The 19,679-nt window shown below is 40.9% G+C and overlaps 1 protein-coding gene and 1 long non-coding RNA gene across 2 annotated transcripts in view; one reads left to right on the forward strand and one right to left on the reverse strand.

Moving 5' to 3' along the window:
- LOC118229618 overlaps positions 1-19,679 on the forward strand; it is a 94,911-nt gene that overhangs the window by 67,135 nt on the left and 8,097 nt on the right. The gene's annotated exons all lie outside the window — the stretch shown is intronic.
- nkain2 (sodium/potassium transporting ATPase interacting 2) overlaps positions 1-19,679 on the reverse strand; it is a 107,796-nt gene that overhangs the window by 60,301 nt on the left and 27,816 nt on the right. The window contains exons 2-3 of the mRNA XM_035421737.1: positions 6,529-6,666; positions 4,029-4,109 (exon numbers count right to left, since the gene is read on the reverse strand). Of these exons, the coding sequence (XP_035277628.1) occupies positions 4,029-4,109; positions 6,529-6,666 (219 nt within the window). The remainder of the gene's footprint in view (positions 1-4,028; positions 4,110-6,528; positions 6,667-19,679) is intronic.

Below are 19,679 nucleotides of genomic sequence, written 5' to 3' on the forward strand. Positions count from 1 at the left end.
AATCAGGCATTCAGATGAAGGGCACTGCAGTCTGATTTAATATGGAGCAATGATGACGGTTTCGTTTGCCAGAGCGTCACACTGTTTATATGTACATCAATCAACCTGAGATACTGCCTCTTGACATCGTGTCGGTATACTGTACACGCGATGGGGGCCTGCAAGTTCCTGCTTTCCCGCCACAAGCTCCGGGCCGCTGCGAGTTTCAAAAACAATCACGTCGCGCGATGAAAAATAGGCGCAGGGATTCGTCCCATTTATTTATCTTAATTCGTTTCTGTGTGCGATCTAAATCTAATTGCGTCGGCCATCCCGGGTCTCAGTGGATCCTCTCCTGGTTAAACACATTATACCTGCATAAATAAATCATGAGCGGCCCAAATGCGGGCGGAAATAAATCACGGTAACTAATGTGCTATTACGCCTGTAACTAATTACAGCGCGCGGCGAGCGTAATGAGACGCAGACAACAGAACTCGGTGGTGCTTCCCTTCTGTACTCTACCGGCCAGAAATGGCGTGAATGTGCCTCAAATTGTTTCCTTGTGCGGTCAAAAAGTGACTGAGCAGGCCTCCTGGGATCTGATGGCGGTAAGCTCTGTAGTAAGAGTAAAAGTGGAGCGGGTACAGACGGGGAGGAAGGCAAGCTGGGCTGTGGAGAGATACTCCGTTGGCGGCGAACGCTCTTCTTTTTTGGCGGCTGCGGGGGTAATGATGAGGCACTGCAGCCTCAGAGGTAGCCTGGGCTTCAAAGCAGAGGGCGCCGAATCCTGCTGGTCACAAGAGCCCGGCGAACACGCACGAAATCACACGCCGCACATTTCTGCTTCTCCCGAAATTGCCGAACAGGTGGTGAGGGGTAGGTACGGTGTGTTCTTTTGGCAAAGTAGCTCTAAAACAAACACCCGTGCTAAGTCAATATCAGGGGAATTGTGCTGAAGATTACGTGTTAGAGCCCAGCGCTGAGACAAAAGGAAATAAGATAAGTATTAGCTGCTTGAGTTTTGTTCAATTTGTTCAAAGAACACAAGCCCAGAATTTGAAAAAGGCTGCATATATTGTACGCTGCATACTGATGTTTATACAACCTGTACATGTAGACATATTTGTATATGTTTTATTTTCCCTAATTCAGAATAGCCAACAGTGTGTATTAAGGCATTTCAGTGTTATCCACACATTTTGAAGGAGCACTGCAGCTGAAGGGAGTACATTCCACCAAAGTCCTCACCCATGAGCAAGAGACTATTTTCCAGATCAGAGGATGCAGTGCAGCACTGCCTGAAAGAGTGGTATTGCTCACTGATGACAACTGGTAAACTGCAGGCACCTGCTGTGCCATTGAAATGGACTAAAACAAACTTGCGGCAGTGTAGTATAATGGGTAGGGAACTGGTCTTGTAACCTAAGGGTCACAGGTTCGATTCCGAATAGGACACTGCCGTTGTACCCTTGAGCAAAGTACTTAACCTGCATTGCTTCAGTATACGTCCAGCTGAATAAATGGATGCAATGTACATGCTATGTAAATGTTGTGTAAGTCGCTCTGCTTTAGTGTCTGCTAAATGCCTATAATATGTAAAGTAATAAAGTAATGTAACGGCTAATGTCAGCAATAAACTGTAGAGCCATAGCCAACTTAAACCAGCCTACCACTGGGACGAAGGCAACTGCAGACTTATGGTCTCAGGACACAGATGAAATAGCCCAGACCTAAAACTGCCATGTGTGGTGTTCAAGGCCCAGAATGCACTTCTGGTGAGTGCCTTTACTAACCGAGCCAATATAAAAATTGCAGTACATGGGATATTTATTTTTCGCGTTCTGCGCTATAAATGGGAGTGTATAAATAGGAATACGGCGTGGATATAGATCACAGTAACTGCTTATTTACGACTCCTTGACTGCAGAATGCCACAGAGACAATGTTCTGGCTTCACACATTGAACCTTAGGGTACCTTGTGCCGAAATAATGTACCAACAACAGAACTGCCCCAGAAATACGTGAAAATGTGCTTGTACTAGGATTATGTTAATGAAGATAAACACAATGCCAACACGGGCTCACAAACTAGTTCATAAAGTGCATGTTTAAAGTGCATAGTACATATATAGCTTTGCCATTTGACCTCCATGATAACAGCACAACCACAGCTAATCAATGTAAAATATGGGTACATTTAACTATATAACAGTGGGCCCATTAATACTATTCAAACCAGCACCTTCATTCACATCAAATAACAAATTTTAAGATGTGTCCACTCTTATGTTCTCCGGTCATGACCCATTCAAGCAGATTCTAGAGGTCATGGAACGAAAACCATAAATTAGCTGTATTTTAGAAAGCTTGTCATAATGCACATATCTTAGCATTGCAATTTTAATTACAGCAGTGATTGCAAAGGTTTACCTTATTAAAGATTCACATGAAACAGCCAGCTGTTCTTACTCAAGGAGGTTAAAGCTTCCCTGAGAAAACATACAGTATTCAAGCTACATTAATTGTGATGATGTCAGGCACATAAAAGCAGAAAACTAAAAAAAAAAAAACGGTATCAAAGTGAAGGTACCATCTGCCACAAGTCTTTTAAAATTGTAGATAAATAAAAGAGAACTAAGAAATCTAGACTGACTTAACCAACGGACAAGTAACACTGATCTAAACCTATTACCCTACAACCTAAAATAACTCTCAGATTTAGCTTAGATATACCTATAGAGCCACCAAAACAAATAAACTTAAAACCTGAGCATGTGTATGGGTGTGTGTATGTGTGTGTGACAGAGAGAGAGAGAGAGAGAAAGAGAGAGAGAGAGAGAGAAAGATAGAGAGAGAGAGAGAGAGAAAGAGTATTGATATTGTGGTTGAACACTTCTACTTCATCCCCAATCTACATGTACTACACAATGTATTTACCCTAAATAAACTGTTAAATATATTTCATTCAGTATGAAGAAAAAGCAAAGCAGGATGTATAGACGGTTTTAAACAGGGTTTCTTTCAAGTTGCAGAGCACTCTGCTTACTTTCAGAGCAGAATCATAAAAAAGTCCTTGATTAATTTGATAATCAGGTACATGGCTGATTTAACATTTAATTGGATACAGTATTTGACATTTTGACATTTTAATTATATATTCTCATTTTCTCTGCATATATGAGCAGATGATAGATTGTTGAGAAAATTACTGGCAAAATGAAAAATGTCATTTTTTGAGATTCATATTAAAATGTTACATTTCCATGTAAAACCAACTCCTCATGAGATACAGGCAAGTCCGCAAAAGGGAAGGTATGCTTTAGATGGGACCTTGGTATACAAAAGATAAAATACATAAAAAAATACTGTAATAAAATATTCAGTTCTAGAGCCAGGAACCAAATCACTCAGAAATAATTACTGCAATCACATGCTTTGACTTTCAAATATAAACGCATTTTAAACACCACAGTGTGAGTTTTAAGTTACAAACACTACCCTAACAAAGCTGTTTAAAAAAAAACTTGCTGAAATATTTCACATGGAGACAGAGATTACACAAATTACGCTTAAATTAAATACAGGGCATTGCATAAATTGGAAATACAGCTCTGGTTGATTTATTTTTGTTCTAAGGGATTAGCTTCCAGAAATGTTATACAAACAAAACACACCAGGAAAGAATCTCACATAGCTACATATTCAGTTATCAGCGAATGCATACTACCACAATACCATCAGGAAAAATGCTTCATAAATAAATAATTAATCAAATAAATAAATAAATAAATAAATAAATCTGTTGTTCTCATTTGAACTAATCTGCATTTCCCTGTTCAGGGCGGCGAGAGAAAATCAGAGCGAAACTCAGATCAGATATTCTTGGCTGCCTCGTGGGTGAATTTGCCAAAAGAAAAATGCAAGCTTCAGAGCAGACGAGGCCTGCAACCCCGGTGTCAGAATAAATAACAAGTGATTCAATTACTTCAGCTCTGTTTGTCTTTAAGGCATGTTAGCATCTCCAACGTTTTCTGTGGCACATTACCTTGGAAAGGTCCCCCACCTCCAGGTAGAAGCAGATGATAAAGACATTCCAGGTGACCCAGAGGACCAACCAAACCGCATACTGTGGGCCGAAAGGAGACCGTATTAGACTTCCTGACATCAGCATTAAATTCAGCTTTTAAAATGTTTTAAAAGGGCTAAAAGATCTCTAAAATGCATTGTGAAGTTCAGACAGTCCAGCAGTCAAGTATATCAGAAATTACAATTACGAATAGTACAATTCTCAGGCCTCAAAACTCTGAATAATTAATTAACAGTTGCTTTTAAAAAAAAAGTCTGGCTTTGCAAAGATGGCAGCTGCCAAATTCTGGACGGAAAGTGGTTTGTCCAGGTTATGTTTTAGTTAAATGTCTATGTGGGAGTTGAGAGAGTTTTCCACTCGCCCCAAAAATAAACTGAAGCTAATGAAGACTTAAAAAACAAAAATCACGAAAGTCACAAAAACAATTAAACTCTTCCTAAGGTAAGATTGTAGATTGTAAAACGGCAAAGCACATTTATTCCTCTAAAACTGTGGTCCTGACAAAAGTGGTTCAGGTAATAATGACACATTTTACATTAGATTTAAAGCCAGACAGGTGAGCTTAAGGAAAACACTTGGCAGGAGTGAAACAGGAAATTAATCTGCATTGCGTGAAGACACGGGGAAGCGTTTTTTTGGATGCATACGTCTCAGAAGAACATGCCCGAAGGCAACGTGTTAGCTGCTACGGAACCTTTAATGACTAATTAAGAGCAAAAATAATTAGGGCTGCTATTAGTGGTGATGCAAATAATACACTGTTGTAACGATACATTTTTCAACAAGATTCACGGGTGTGAATATTTTGGCACAGGCAATGAAATGTATTAACTATCAGCCATTTTAGAGAGAAAGAGGTAGAGGGAGAGGGAGGGAGAGGGAGATAAGGGGACAAAGATAATTCTCCAGGGAACACAGGCCCAGCCTTATATAAGATGAAGGGCTTAGGCCCGAACTACGTTCTCCAGTCTTGTGGGGGAACACAGCTGGCTAATGGTCACCTCAAATGACCACGGTGGCGAGGGACCGTCTAAAGCGGTCACAGGTGCACAAACCATCCCGCTCCCATTTAAGAAGTCAAAATAAGCATATGTCACGCATTTTATTCGGCAAATCTGCTGAATGCCTGGAGCTCGGGCCGAAGGCAAACATTTTTCACCCGACACGTGCGGGGCTGCCATCTCCACTGGTCTACCAGCAAACCCGCTTAACGAGGACCTTTCAGCCAGTACGAGGGTAGACCCAGCCATTGACTTCAATTAGATATGTAATCAAGTCCGGAATATATTATACTGACAACCCGATCATTCTAAAGCCAGGGAGGAGACAGAGCACAATCGCTTTGTGAGCCTGCTTTGTTTAGCTTTCGAAAAATAGTATTTCCAGCCGGAATCCACCGGACCACAGTGAGAGGGGACGCGGCGATGGGGAGCTTACGCCCTCACCGAATCTGACACGTTGTCAGGACATTTGATTCAGGAGACGGGCGTGTGCAGCGGAGCCTCATTTGGCTCGTCGCCAAGCGACCGGAAAGCGCCGCGTTAAGTCAGACTAAGAATTAATCTGTTCTGACAGCATCTCCAAAACGGATATAAGCAAGAGTAATATTGGGAAATGAGCCATTCATCATACAGGGACGGGGTTCTCTCTCCGCGTCTGTCTGTAACGAGCCGAATCTCTGCCCCGTTTACGGTGGGGGCGGGGCCCCGGGAGGGCGTGTGTGTAGAGGCGATATGCTTTATCTCGGTCAAGTGACAGGGGCTTTCTCGCACAATGACGAGGTGTATCATCCAACATCAATATCTTGGCCTAACCACAAGACAGGTGAAAACATTGGGGTTTAGATAAATCTCCATAATGTGTTATTTGAGTGAAAGGCTGTCATAACACAAGGATTTGTTTCTTGAGGAAGAGTCTTAAATATAGGCTAGATTCATTTGTGTTCACCTTACCATCAAACAGAGGACACAGCATATTCAAGTGGAGTATGAATAATGGGGAATGATGTATAATTCCAAACAAATATTTACACTGCAAAAAATGTATAGTGGAGTATGTGAGGTGCAGGAGAAAGAAACAAACAAAAATAAAGCTATACTGTTTACATTTCATACATAAATACGCATATGAATTTATCTTCTATTGGTTTCAATCCAATTTGTTGTTATACAGGAGAAAATGGATTCCCTGAATATGAAATATAGGAATAAATAAAAAGGGGTATAATTACAGTGAGGGCATTCATTAAATGATAATACATAACCATACATTATACATAAGGCTGAATCACACAAAAATGGCGATTAAAATGTCTTTGTATTTCAGCCTTAAAGATGATTTATTTACACATATTTTTGTGGGTGAGTGCAGGGTTGTAGTTTTTGTAGGGAACACATAGCTGTTCTGGCTCTGCTGTAACAAAGAAAGCACTGAAATACAGTGAAGGCTCCGCACTTACCCCTGTCACATATCTCGGTCTGAACTGCACGGTGCCAAAGAGGCCCAGGATAACCATGATGACATGAGCAAAGTTGGTGAGGATTGGAGCCCACTGGTAGCCAAGGAAGTCAAAGATCTGTCGTTCCAATATGCTAATCTGGAGTGGGAAAAACAAAAAAGATTGACATTAACATTAACTGATGAATGAACAAAGTCAACACATCTTTTCATAAATTCATCCTCGAGGGTGATTTGAAATCATTTGACACATTACGCTTTGAATTTCTTTCTTTTTTTTTTTCCCTCTCTGGCTGTCACTTATAGTTGCCTCCTTAGCTGGGAAGCACCGGTGAACAGACGGGTGTGAATTTAACAATTTGACGCTCCCTTTACATCGACAAGGCGCATCCTCTGAGAGGTCTGTGTCACTTATCTTAGAGCCTGTACTTGGAAGGGATCTGCATTGCTGTTCCAAGAGCAAACATGGAGTACAAGCTTCAGGCTCTACTTCCATAGAGGGCCTTAATTGGTAAAGAGGTGTGGGGCCCTCCCCTCCCCCAAGTGATGAGCTCGGGGTGGCAATGAAAGCCAGCAAGCCTGGTCATACGGCTCCGACCGCATCACCTGATTGGACTTGACGCTGGCGTCAATACTACAAGCAATGGCAGCACAAAGGCTGGAGAGAGAAAGGGATGCTGGTCTCCTCCCAGAGGAACCAGGGCTGGCCTGGATTCAGTGCCTCACCACAATGAACTTCAGGAAACTCATATTAGCTTTCAGAAGCCCGGACACCAAAATTCTACTGAAAATTGATTTACAGAAATGTATTTTTTGCTTTTTGAGTACCCCTCTCAATTCAATTCAATTTTATTTGTATAGTGCTTTTTACAGAGAACTGTCACAATACAGCTTTACGGAATGGCAAGGCAAGAAACAGAGAAGAAAGAGCAAACAGAAGAAACACCAGACCTGAATCCCCAAATAGCAAGTACATAAGGTAAATTTAAAAAAACTCCCAGTGGGGAGAAAATCCTTAAATGGTGGCGAGAGAAAACTCCCCAACGGGAAGAACATTGTTAAGTAAAAATCAGTGACCTGAGGTGAAATGTAAAGTAACTACTGTCACACTATCCCATGTATACAAATATTCTGAGACCTCCACATATAAGCACTGGATTATTAAAAAAATTAAAAACTGATTAAAAACAGTTGTCACAGCAAAATTAAATCTCACAGACACGGTATGCCTGAGATTAACCGCTTGGTTACAGCAGATGCTTCATAAACATATATGTGCCTCTGTGTGTCACACTTGTTTACATACTGTATGAAAAATCACATCAGGGATAAGCTATAGTTATCGCCACCCACAATGTAGAACAGCACTTCTTGGAAATCAAATCCTTGTCTCTACCCTTCAGTTCTGAGGTCCATCGGATGATGTAACCTTCCCAGCATGCATCTGTATCACCCGTCGCATAAACATTTTTTCCCCGGTGCCTCAGTAGCTGTACATCTGGCGGGTTGTGCATGGCTCTAGGATTCTACCCTAATCAAAATTCAGAGACACAGAAGAACTTCATCTGATGAACAAACTTAGTTATCCCAGAAGCCATAACAACACTGTTTCAGTAGCAGGGCGGGCACATCACTGCTGTCTTCATGGAAACGGGCGTCAAAAAATAATTTGATGTGTGCTTGAATGAGTTCTTATTATTAATGATTTATAATGTTATATTTCAGTCAGAATTCGTCAGAGTCGTGTATCCTTCTCACTATGGTTTAATTCCATTCTACAGAATAAGCCACTTGCATTGACTAGTTTATGGGAGCTATTACAGATATTTTCCAAAGTGAATTTGATTCGTCCGAACACACCTGAGTCCTGCTCTTTGTCTATTTACTCTGGATGGGTTCCATGTTTCCTCTATAATCATTTGAAGTAACAGGAGGCTTAAAAGATGGCCAATGTTTTCCCATCTGTTTCCCTAATAGATTCTTTCCATTCTACAGAAGAAAAAAAAAAATCAGCTGAAAACACAGATGAGAGGGAGTCACTAAGCAACATGGACGCCACATCCTGTGCATACCCGGAGTGTTATTATGACAAGGGTTTCCTGCGATCTGACACACACGTCAGGTCCCCTTTTTCTCCGAAAGCATTGTTAATGTGTTTTGCTGAAAAGCCACGAATGGAAAGAAAATTAATGGCATTTAATTAGCGAAGCTCAGCACTTCCACCTCATCCCCGCTATCTTTAAAAAAAAAAAAAAAAATTCGGCACTTCAGATATCCGCTAATAAAGCTGCGCGAGAACTCCTAAAGGGGCCCATATGGCGCCGCGCGGCGTAGTCTGCGCTGCCTTCCTGATTCGAGAAAACAAAAATCAGCGCTAATTGAAGGTGCGCAACGTCGGGCCTGGCTTTCAGACGAACGCCCACGAAAAAAGCAGCTGCGTAATTTGCACGATAATGATATAGTGCGACTGCATCAGAAAATGGCTAACAGCGCTTAGGGTTCCCCGCGCGCGTCCCTGGAGTCACCTGCGGTGGAAGAAAGGCGTCTGTGGGACTTGCAGTTTTATTAACACGGTCCCTATCCTATTGACAGGCCTTCTGAGCCTGGGGGAACTGCCGTACCGAAATTGACCCGGGGCTATTGCTGAGGCCAGAGACTGACCTGTGGCTATTGGCGGTACCAGGAGGCCTCCCCCAATCATTTATGAGGCCCCCCCAGGGGCTCCTTTTATCCACTCAAATGAAAAAAGGCAGCTGGACGCAAAATGGAGGGGGGGGGGGGGGCGAGGGGGGGTTTATAAGGCAACTACCTACACATTAGTGATTATTTATTTAAAGCAGGGCAGAGGAAAAGGACTGTGGAGAGGGGGAAGAACAATCGTCTTTGCCCACGAGGGAAATAACATTGACTGAGCAGAAAGGGGACGTTTACAAAGAGCAATCTAGGAGCGACGTGTGAGAGGGCCTCGGATCGCAGCGACGTTCGGTCTCAGCTCGAGCGCGCACACAGACCACAGACACGATGACAGCCCCCTCGGTGCGTCTGTTGCCCACAGCCCCTCTCCCAGCCACTCTCAGCATCTGTTTCGGGGATGACTGACAGCGTGTTGGCAGGGTTACATATTTCCAGAGCCTGGACCCAGTGGAGAAACTTGTGCCCTTTTCAGCAGTGCTTTCCTAGCCTTTCTTGAATCTTATCAATGCGAGGCATGACGGGTGTGGAGGCTCAATTTGCTCTCTAACGCAGTTTTCTTGCGAGCTGATGTGTTTTTACGCTGTGTTCTCTTTCTTTGTGCTGCAGATCTATTGTTCCCCTAAAGAGTGATGCATACGCTGTTATGAGCGCAGATCGCACGTTTGGCCTTGAATGTTAACATTACAAATCTGTTAGTGTAAAAGGTGGTCATGTAAAACATAATAATAATAATAATAATAATAATAAGGGTAAGACTTCACAGCACACAGACATTTGTGGTTTGGTTGCTCAGTATATAGTACACACAATTTGTATTCTTTATTCATCTCTTCCTGCAATCTGATAAAATCTTTGGTAAAAAAATGAGGTAAATGGAATTAATTCCGTGAAGATGCAGGCTACGCGGTAATTTTGTCTCTCAAATCCATGTCTATTCTTGTGAACGGAGAACAGAGCATTTTATTATTGGAGTGTAAACTATGAAATCTCCACTGATTATCATAAAGAGGGACACACTCCAGCTCTTAATTGCAGATTGAAATAACAGTTTATTCTGCCTGTGACAATGCTGAGGGCTTCGTTTCTGGGTGGAGGATTGAGCCTCTAATCACAGATAGGAATGGCACTCAATCAGATTTTCCCAGCTGAATGGGGAACACGTTTCCTGCTGCATTCAAACAAAACCTCCAACAGAAGTATGACACTGACCGCTCTGACCAGAGCACACTATCTATAGAACGAGCCGAAGGAAATGAAGGTCTCCCTGGCAGTGGCGGAAAAAATTTCAAGGATCGGTTTGTTCATGCCAACATGCCAAGAAGGTTTAACTCATTAAAACACAAATCCTCTTTCTGGACTTTCTAGCCTACTGACTGGTTAATACAACGTGCAAAATGGAGATACTGTAGAGGTCTCAGCGCTCCAGCTTTTGCTACGTTCTGCAACTTAAATATATTTTCAAAATCTTAACTAAATCTAATCTACGGATCGAGAGGAAACTGTTGGCAGAAGCACACATTCATTCTTTTCCCCCGTGGGGTTAGCCTACCGAGCAAGCCAACCTTGAAAGAAGAACCCATGGAGTGCATGGCTGTGCTTTTAACAATCCTCCCCACCAGAGTAAATACACAAAGAGCTCAATATGGGGAACGTCCTCACAGGTTACCTTCCCTATCCCACTGTAATATAATTAACCTCAGCATGACTTCATTAAATGGCTATGGATTCACACAGCAGTGTTTCTTTGAACGCCATCTTGGGATTCTGTCCATTTTCTCTGGATTTTAGTGTACAAATATTTTCCCCCCGGAGTTCAAAGGGGATGACTTACATCAGCTCGAATCCAATTCAAGCAGAGGGAGTGAAAGTGCGTTGATACATCCTGGTGACTTTGCTACCCCCTGTTGGCGATCCTGTGACCCTCCCCCCCCTCCCCCCCTCCTCCTCTCACCTCCACCCTCCTCCTCCTCCTCCTCCTCTTACCACCCCACCCCCCACACTCACTCTCTCTCTTTCTCTCCCCCTCTCCTGGGTGATTTGGAGCCCCGCCTTAATGAGCTGCTGATTGCCTCCACCTGCCTGTGGGCCTACATAGGCTCTGCTTCAGACGAAGAAGGGGGATTCTAATGTATTGAGCGGACTATTTGTGGTTGTAGAGTTGTGGCTGTGACAGACCGTGTTTTCAATCTTTTAGTATGGTGTTGTAAGGACAGGCAGTGTTCATTTTCTTGTCTTTCATGTGCACCAGTCCGTTATGTTTTGAGTCAGAGTAGCACATAAGGTTCAACACTTCGTTTTCCTGGTTTTATGGGAGAAATAGTCTTCTGGGAAATAGTCCCTTCTTGGACCTGTCCTTTGTCCTTGGCCAATGCTCAATGAAAACATTTGAACTTTTTTAAGAATATCAGCAATCTCTAAATAGCAGTATAAATTCTGATGTTTGTACATATTATTTTCAAACGTACACATTATTTTTTTTACAGTGAAAAATTGCCATGAAAAATAAAGCAATAAATAGAGTATGAGAGAGAGCACGGTCTTTTTAAAAAACCATATTTCTGTATCAAAAAGTAAGAAAGCAGTCCAATTTGCACATGGCAAATCTGCATTAAATTCTAAAGATCAAATATAAGCCACCGCTGGTGGAACCAGCATGATAATAATGTGTCACAGTTAATGAATTAATCTGGGACTCCATTCCATTTAAGATTATTCTGAGGTGGTAGCTGTGAAGGCGGAATGAGATAAGTACCAACAGCACAAAAATGGTAAATCAATGAAAGAGGAAAAACTCTAGAACTAAAAGCTGTCCCCAGTGAAGACTCTTGGGGGATGCCTGCTCCTTGGAAGCTACATTAATAAGCATTCAATACTTTAAGGCTTGCACAAAGGTAGGGCCTCAGTTCAGCAGACAAATTAGTAATTTGCTGTATGGCAACATTCTATGGATATTTAATCGAAAACAAGTCATTTTAAAACAAATGATTCAATTCTTTTTAGGGGTTTCATTTAAATATTCAGACTTCCATAAAAAAAAACTGCATAGTACAGTGCTTTGAGTACAGTGCTTTCCCCCTGCTAATTTCTATTTGTTGTTGTTGTTTTTTGGCACCGTTTGAATCAAAGGGACATTTGATCATAATATAGCCTAAGTCTTAATGTGGATAGAAGATGATGTGATCCAAAAGTTGCAGCTTTTCCATTATCAACGCAACAAACAAAAAAATCACGAGACATTTGAAATCCCTGTAGGAAAAAGTAAGTGCAACGCTAACTTGAGTAACTTGTAAAACCTCTTTCAGCAGCTATAACTTCAAATGTTTTCAGTAAGTATTGATCAGTCCCTCGCATTGCTGGGGAGAAACTCAGGACCACCCCGTTTACTAGAATAGTTTGAACTCTGGCTTTCTTGCAACTTCAGCTAATACCCAGCCCTTTCTATGCACCCCAATAGGCTTTAACTGCTTCAGAGCTTATGCGCCAAAATACTTTGTTAAGAGAACAGAATGCATGCTGGACTCATTGACTGACTCAATATCTTGAGCCATCAAAGCGGCCCAAAACCATTTCCATCCCAGCAATCTAGGTAAAATACTTTGCTAAAGAGGACAATAGCAGCGGCTTCAGATTGGGACTCAAGTTTACTATGTTCATCGAGAAAGTTGAAGAAACAAACTCCTCAAACCACTGCACCACGCTACCACCTCCACACCCACACCATTTGGTAAAGGCAGGGCTCTTATTTACCATGTTCCCCAACAGTAACAATGAAGACATCACTAATTTAAAAAAGGAGCAGAATCATCTGGATATTTTAAGAGAGAATTGGAATTTATCTCCCATTGCCTTACTAATGACTTTTCTGGAAAAAAACAGCACATTTGAACCAATTCATCTGAAAAGTAGGAATGAATCTATTCAACTTCACACACCATTAACCTTCTAACATAATCATTAAAAAGATTTACAACAGACATTCTAGGATTTTGTTATTATGGCAGTGGGAGTGCAATGCAGTAAAGCACCATTTTTATGTTACTTAAGCAAAGGTTTTATCTAATTGGTGAAGATATGAAGTGTTAAGCCTTAATAATTACTTATTTTATGCTTCATACTTGACTGATTCCTGCAGTATAAATCTATAAAGTTTGTGAAATGTTAAACTATAACGGGTCAACAGAGAGCCAGCAAAAAATTGAAATCTCCCGGTTTAATAAAGTTGGGTTTTTCATTACCAATTACCATTATCAATGAAATATTAAATTATGCCCTTTTAGCCACATGATTAGAGATGAGTCTAATATACAATACTGTTACATCTTTAAACAGTCGTCCTATAATACAGAACATTATAATTTGCCTACACACTCTATTGGATTGACTATACTGAATTACTGTAATTATTCATATGACATTAACCAGTTCAGCATTAGTAATATCTTGAATCAGATATGCTTAGAGCTAATCAGATATGTAAACAAAGGGCAGGTTGTCCAAATAAGTTTCCAATTTTTAAAAATTTTCTTTGGTTTACATTCAGTAATGCTAGGGTAGCCTCCTTTACTTTGTCTACTAAAGGAGGCAAACATACAAATAAAGTTCATGGAAAACAGACCATGGCAGTTAAATCTGAAAAATGTTCCAGATAAAAGAATTCCCCTCATAATGGTTTCATATCAAAATATGCCTTGGGAAACAAAGATATTTACATAATTGGAAGTATAGTCATTTCTTTCCTTTAATAGTCAGACATTTGATGTGTTCATTTAGAATTACTTTTCACTTATTACATTTTGCATTGAAAATAAAGGCCAAACAAGTAATCAAAAATCAGGTCCTGAGATTATTCCCTGATAAGGATAGTGCAATACTTCTTAACTGCCAGATTACCAGCATTCCTCATCAATAATTTGAATTTTGCTCACCAATATCCATATAATTAATGTAGACACTGAATATAGTGCTTTAAAAAAAAAAAACAATAGCCCAGAATTGTTTGTTTGAACAGTATATGGATGTAACATTAATGCATGTGTTGTGATATGCGATTCTCTGGTCTATATAGTGGGAAACTATGAGCAAAGGTCTGGTTTTCCTAATGGGCATCCAATTGTCAGCTGGTGTTTGACCTGTTCTTTTTTTTTTTTTTTTTTTTAAAGAGACTTCCTACAAAGTATGCACTTCTGTGTATACAAGTATGGCACTGCCATGCTGCCAGACAGCAATAATAAAAGAATTTGTGTGTAACATTTTCACTACATCAGGTTTCAATTTTAAAGGCTGTGCTTTCCCTTTAAGCCCAGTTTTCAATGATAATATTTATGGCTAAACTTGCAAAACATTGTTGGTGAATATAAAAATTAAAACTTGCTTTTATTCTTAAAACCAAAGTTTAAGACAAAGCTTTAATTTGCTAGCTTTATCAATACACGAAAAAGTTAAAATAAAAAAGAGTTATAATGTAGGAATACCAAAGAATTGTGCCAAAGAACTGTGAATATCCATAAGGAGAGAGGATCAGCTCCTTAGACATAATGTTCCAGTGATTTCATTTCAATTTACAATCTTTTCACCAAAGCACCGTTTCTGCCTTACAAAACACTTCTTGACTTCAGAACTGAAAGAAATAAATTGAATACTGAGGAACTAAAATATGAGAAAATACTGAATCAAAATGTTCAAAAGCTGAGTTAAAAAAGTGAAAACTTGACAATTAAAAGCATCAGAATGCTTTTTGCTGTGTGATGTTTTGTACAGTCCCTAACACTATGGTCACCTTTGTAACTTCATGTTGATAATATCATGCAGTACAGTACATGCTCCTTCCCAGGATTCATTGCGTACACTAAGCTCGCTTGCACCTACTGCATTTATCACAGCACAGATATTTGATTGCATGACCCAGACATCAATTTGAACATCAGGGAATTTCTGCGAATGTGACATGAACTTTTATCTGGGCAAATACATTCAGACATTGAAAAGGATAAAGCCTTCGAAGAACTGAATGTGACATTTAACATTCACTTTTGACATCTGTTCAGCAGTTACATTGATCATACTTAAATATCACAGCTGTAAAGAAATCTGATTTCTACCTGCCACCAGCACGATAGATAAAACACAGGGGTTTTAGATACGGTTGAAAATAGACACTTTCAGATTTACAATATCTGTCAAGTTAACAAGGTACAGTTTAAGACGAACACAATCATCAGGGCGTTTGGGTCATCTCTCAGTGATTTAACAATACTTTAAGGGAAGTTTTAGAACCCAGACACACTTAAAGGTCTCTAACTTGGCTGTCAGTCGAGCTGAGGAGCACAGTATGCATTCATTTCAAGTTGAGACTGAGAGCCTCATCACTGCTACCCTGAGGAGGGCCCCAAGGCCCCACAGGCCAGGCGAGCCTGATAGCTCAATTCCCACACTGCGACTCCTTTAAAGCTGATAGAGGTCATTAATAAGATGACTGAGCAAGGCCTTGGGGGGATAAAATACACTTGAATGAAACTCATCAAGAAGTATTTAAGTTTTAATGAAATAATTCCTTTTAAGATTAATTTGCATTTCAACCATTCTAATGCAATCAGATTTGAATGCTGGAGGGTGGTGGGGGTTGGGGGGGATGGTCAACTGGCCTGGCGAATGAATTGATGGTGAGTGCGCTTTCATATACAGGAGCATAGAGTTCTGGATGCTGGTGCATGGCATTCCGTGGATCGCAATTGGAAAGTCCAGGGGTCAGAAAATAAAAGTCCTGTTGTGTGTTTTTTCCACCCACCCAACTTATCCAGCTGATTTTACAAATTAGTTCTACCTCCTGGCTGAAGATTTGTGCTAATCAGAAAATCCAGGTGACTGGAACAAAATACTCGGGAGTGCTTTCTGAACCTGGACTTTCCACCACTGCCATAGAAATCAGAGTGATTCATACTGAATCAAAAGTATAATGCTGTACATTTTGATAACTATAAAACACATTTTACCAAGATTATAAGTCTCTACATATTATTGGAGTGAGAATTATTTCCGTTCACATATTTCTAAAAGTCTATCTGTTCCCCAGCCTCTGAAAATTCAATGTTTTAATGTATTCATAAATAGAATTCAATGAAACGATAATGCACAAGACCTGAAACTGTCATCCACTTCTGAAGCAATAGCAAGTGAACTGTTATCGTGAGCTGTATAGTATTTCCTTTTGTCACATAAAATGCCTTTTATATATCTATAGCATCCTTATTTGGATGTGTCCTAGACAAAGGAAGACTGTGGCTAGCAGCCTCAAGAAGACAAATCCTGATCCAAATATCCAAAAAAGCATGCATTCATTACTATGTTCTTTGATGCACGCAAATCACAAGTGAAATTTGAAATATCATTTAACTATAGCATCACTGTCAGACAAAATAATACAGCAACACCATACAAATTATAATGACCGTGGTAATTTATTACATGATATCTAATTTTTGCTCTACTCAGCACAGTCTTATTTATGGCACGAAGCCAATGTAAACAAGTTAACAACGTAAACAAGGACACATAGGGATTGTTTTCCGTAGCTGAGGAGATTTTACACAACCATTAATGTGCATTAAAATAATGATTTTGTCATTTTTTCCAATCATGGGTTTAGAATGCACAGCGGTGGGCCACATTAGAATCCTCTGTAAATCCAGGATTCTTCAAAAGCCACTACTTCTATTCAACCACACAACTGCACGTGCTATTCCACTTAGGGTTCCAAAAGTAAAAGGTTACCCAATTAACCCAATTGGTGTGCAGTCAAAAATAGTCCAGTTTATACCACGTTTGACTATGAACAATTTTAAATCTCTGGAAAACAGATTATCATAACAGGAAAAGATTTTTTTCAGCAGTTTTTAAAAACATTACTTTTTTAAACGACTTTCTAAATATATAATTGATTTTCTCAATCTCACTGGCATGTCTAACTTGAAAGACAAGTTTCGGCACAAATGCTTGAGAGAACATTTAGAACAATGGGAGGCAAAGGTAATTAAGCTTGTTACATCACCATGGCAAGCCAGAGTGTGTTTACATGGCTCTTTGCTAAATACACTTAATCTGTTTCAAAGGGCTCACTGCACTGGAGCTAAATAGCTTTGAAGAGGATTACAATTTGTAACATGAAGTATTAAGCCAGTTTAACATATCATTTGTTCTAACTTTCATTAATAGAACCACTTCCATGACAATGGGACATCACTTTGTTAAAACGTGTGACTAGGAGACTGTGTGGATGGCAAGGGAATCACTTCTGTCAATAGAATCTTATTTGGAACACAAGAGCGATTGCCCCGAAGAACAACATAAACTCAGCACATCATCGTATTTCTCTTTATTTTAATAATTCTGCCATTCGCAATGCAGAGACTGGAAACTAAGACAAACTTTACTGGCAAATAGTGCCTGTCCAGCAAGTGTTTCAAAACTGTAGACATTTCTAAGCTGTAGACGATGGTTTATTTTTCTTATCCCTTTTCTTTCATTCGCTCGTATTTATGCAGCCTATAATGTAGGCAGTTGACATGAACAAGCATTGTACCTTGTACAATGATTGCACCAGAAATAAAGAACTCACGCCAAACAAAGAAGTGTATTTCTATTAACTTTAGCGCACAATACATCGTTCTTTCGAGGTGAAGAAGATGAGGGCGCGAGGGGGGCAAAGGCGTGAATATTCATAGCATTCTGTCCCACTCTTTATGCAAATCTCTCGCAATGTGAAGCGCGCCCGTCGGTCCCGGACTCTCCGGGGTCAAACCTCCGCAATCCCACGAGGTTCCCCAGTGCCCGCCTCCTCCTGAGAGGAACGCGTGGCATGACACGAGGGGCCCAGGGCTGCCGGTTTCTCCCCGGCCACGAAGACAAGTCTTGTTCGTCAAGCACGAGGACGGCCTCGACGAACGAACGAACGGGGCACCTGTCCGTCGAGCCCGGGGGGCGCCACGAGGCACCAGCCGGTCGTGCCCACCGGTCACGCACCTGCCAGCAGACATTACTCCAGGTGGCGACAAACCGTCGCTGATCAAACAGGTCCCCAAGGCCCGACCGGGGAACAGGGCCCTCTGGCTGAGGCACCGGGTGTCACAGAGCCAGCAACCTAACACTCCGAGACACAGGCTAATAACAGGCAAGGAACGGCAGAGGTATGCTGGGTGGTGAGTCATACGATGCAGTTATGGATAAGGGGATAATGGTGGACATTTCTCTGCGACAGAGAGTGTGCATCATTAGAAATAATCCTTTTGGAATTACGCGGGGGCATGCAGCCAAAGAATGGGATATGAGCCCCCATTGTGGAGCAATAAGCAGGGAGAAGGGCAATGTAGACTGCTCACGGGTTCCTTTGATCCTAAAATGAGACAGGGCACTACCGAGAATAACTAGGACAAGGATGAACGTTAAACCACAAGATTTAACCTTGGGATTTCTTTCTTGTATGAGACATAGGAGAAAACCATCTTTTAGACCAATGTATTCTGTTCACACAGATCAATTGGTTGGGGCCTGGAATTGGAGATGACATCTTAAAATCTGGTAAATCTGACATTTTATACAAAAAAGAAACACAGTTCTGGATTGTTCAGTATCTATCCTTAACTTTTATTCAAAATTTCACATTTTATTTTTCCCTGAAAAACACTGGCAAGGTGAGAAATTGAAATTGGCTACTGAATGAATCCAAAATTAACCGTCAAATGAAATCAAGCTATGGTCATATAGCCACAGTGTATGAAAGGACAGTCAATGCTATTTCACAAGACCCCTGCATCCAAGTACACTGCTGTGTTGAATTACATCTACAATGAAAACTACAATACTGTGAGGGACGAACCCATACAAACCACAAGCAGCGTCGAGAGGCGATAACGCTAGGACACAAAGGTCAACACGTATCGAATATCTAACCCGTGGATGTCCTCTGTTGTAAAAGAGAAGGGATTACGCTAGCACAGCTCGGGTCTCAGGCAACCTAAGGGATTTACAACAGTTTCTGACGATTCTGTGACCTTTCAAGAGCCACTGATCAAATTATGCTGCACGATGTATATAAAAATAAATGAAAAAACGAGAAGAAACATTCACCTCTATTTGCCAAAATACCCTAAATACTAAAATTCTGGCTATGCTCTCTAAGTTGTATACAACGGCCGAGTCTGTAGCTTGTGCTATTTAATCCTCAGGGCCAGAACTCCGATAAAACAAAGCCTTTGTATCTTGACTTTAGCGAACTTAACGGCCCATTCTCAGGTCAAATATTTATCTCCTCCGTGGACAGGCGGGGGGGATCCAGCAGGGGCCGTTACTGAAACTTCCTGGGCCTTAATGATATCTGTCCGATGGGAGCAGAATTGATCGACCGCCATCCTGCAATCCTAGGAAAGAAGCCACTGATTGCTCAATCCATCAATCAATTATGTGTCC

This window comes from Anguilla anguilla, chromosome 6, assembly GCF_013347855.1.
Source record: "Anguilla anguilla isolate fAngAng1 chromosome 6, fAngAng1.pri, whole genome shotgun sequence".
In the NCBI taxonomy this organism is placed as follows: Eukaryota; Metazoa; Chordata; class Actinopteri; order Anguilliformes; family Anguillidae; genus Anguilla; species Anguilla anguilla.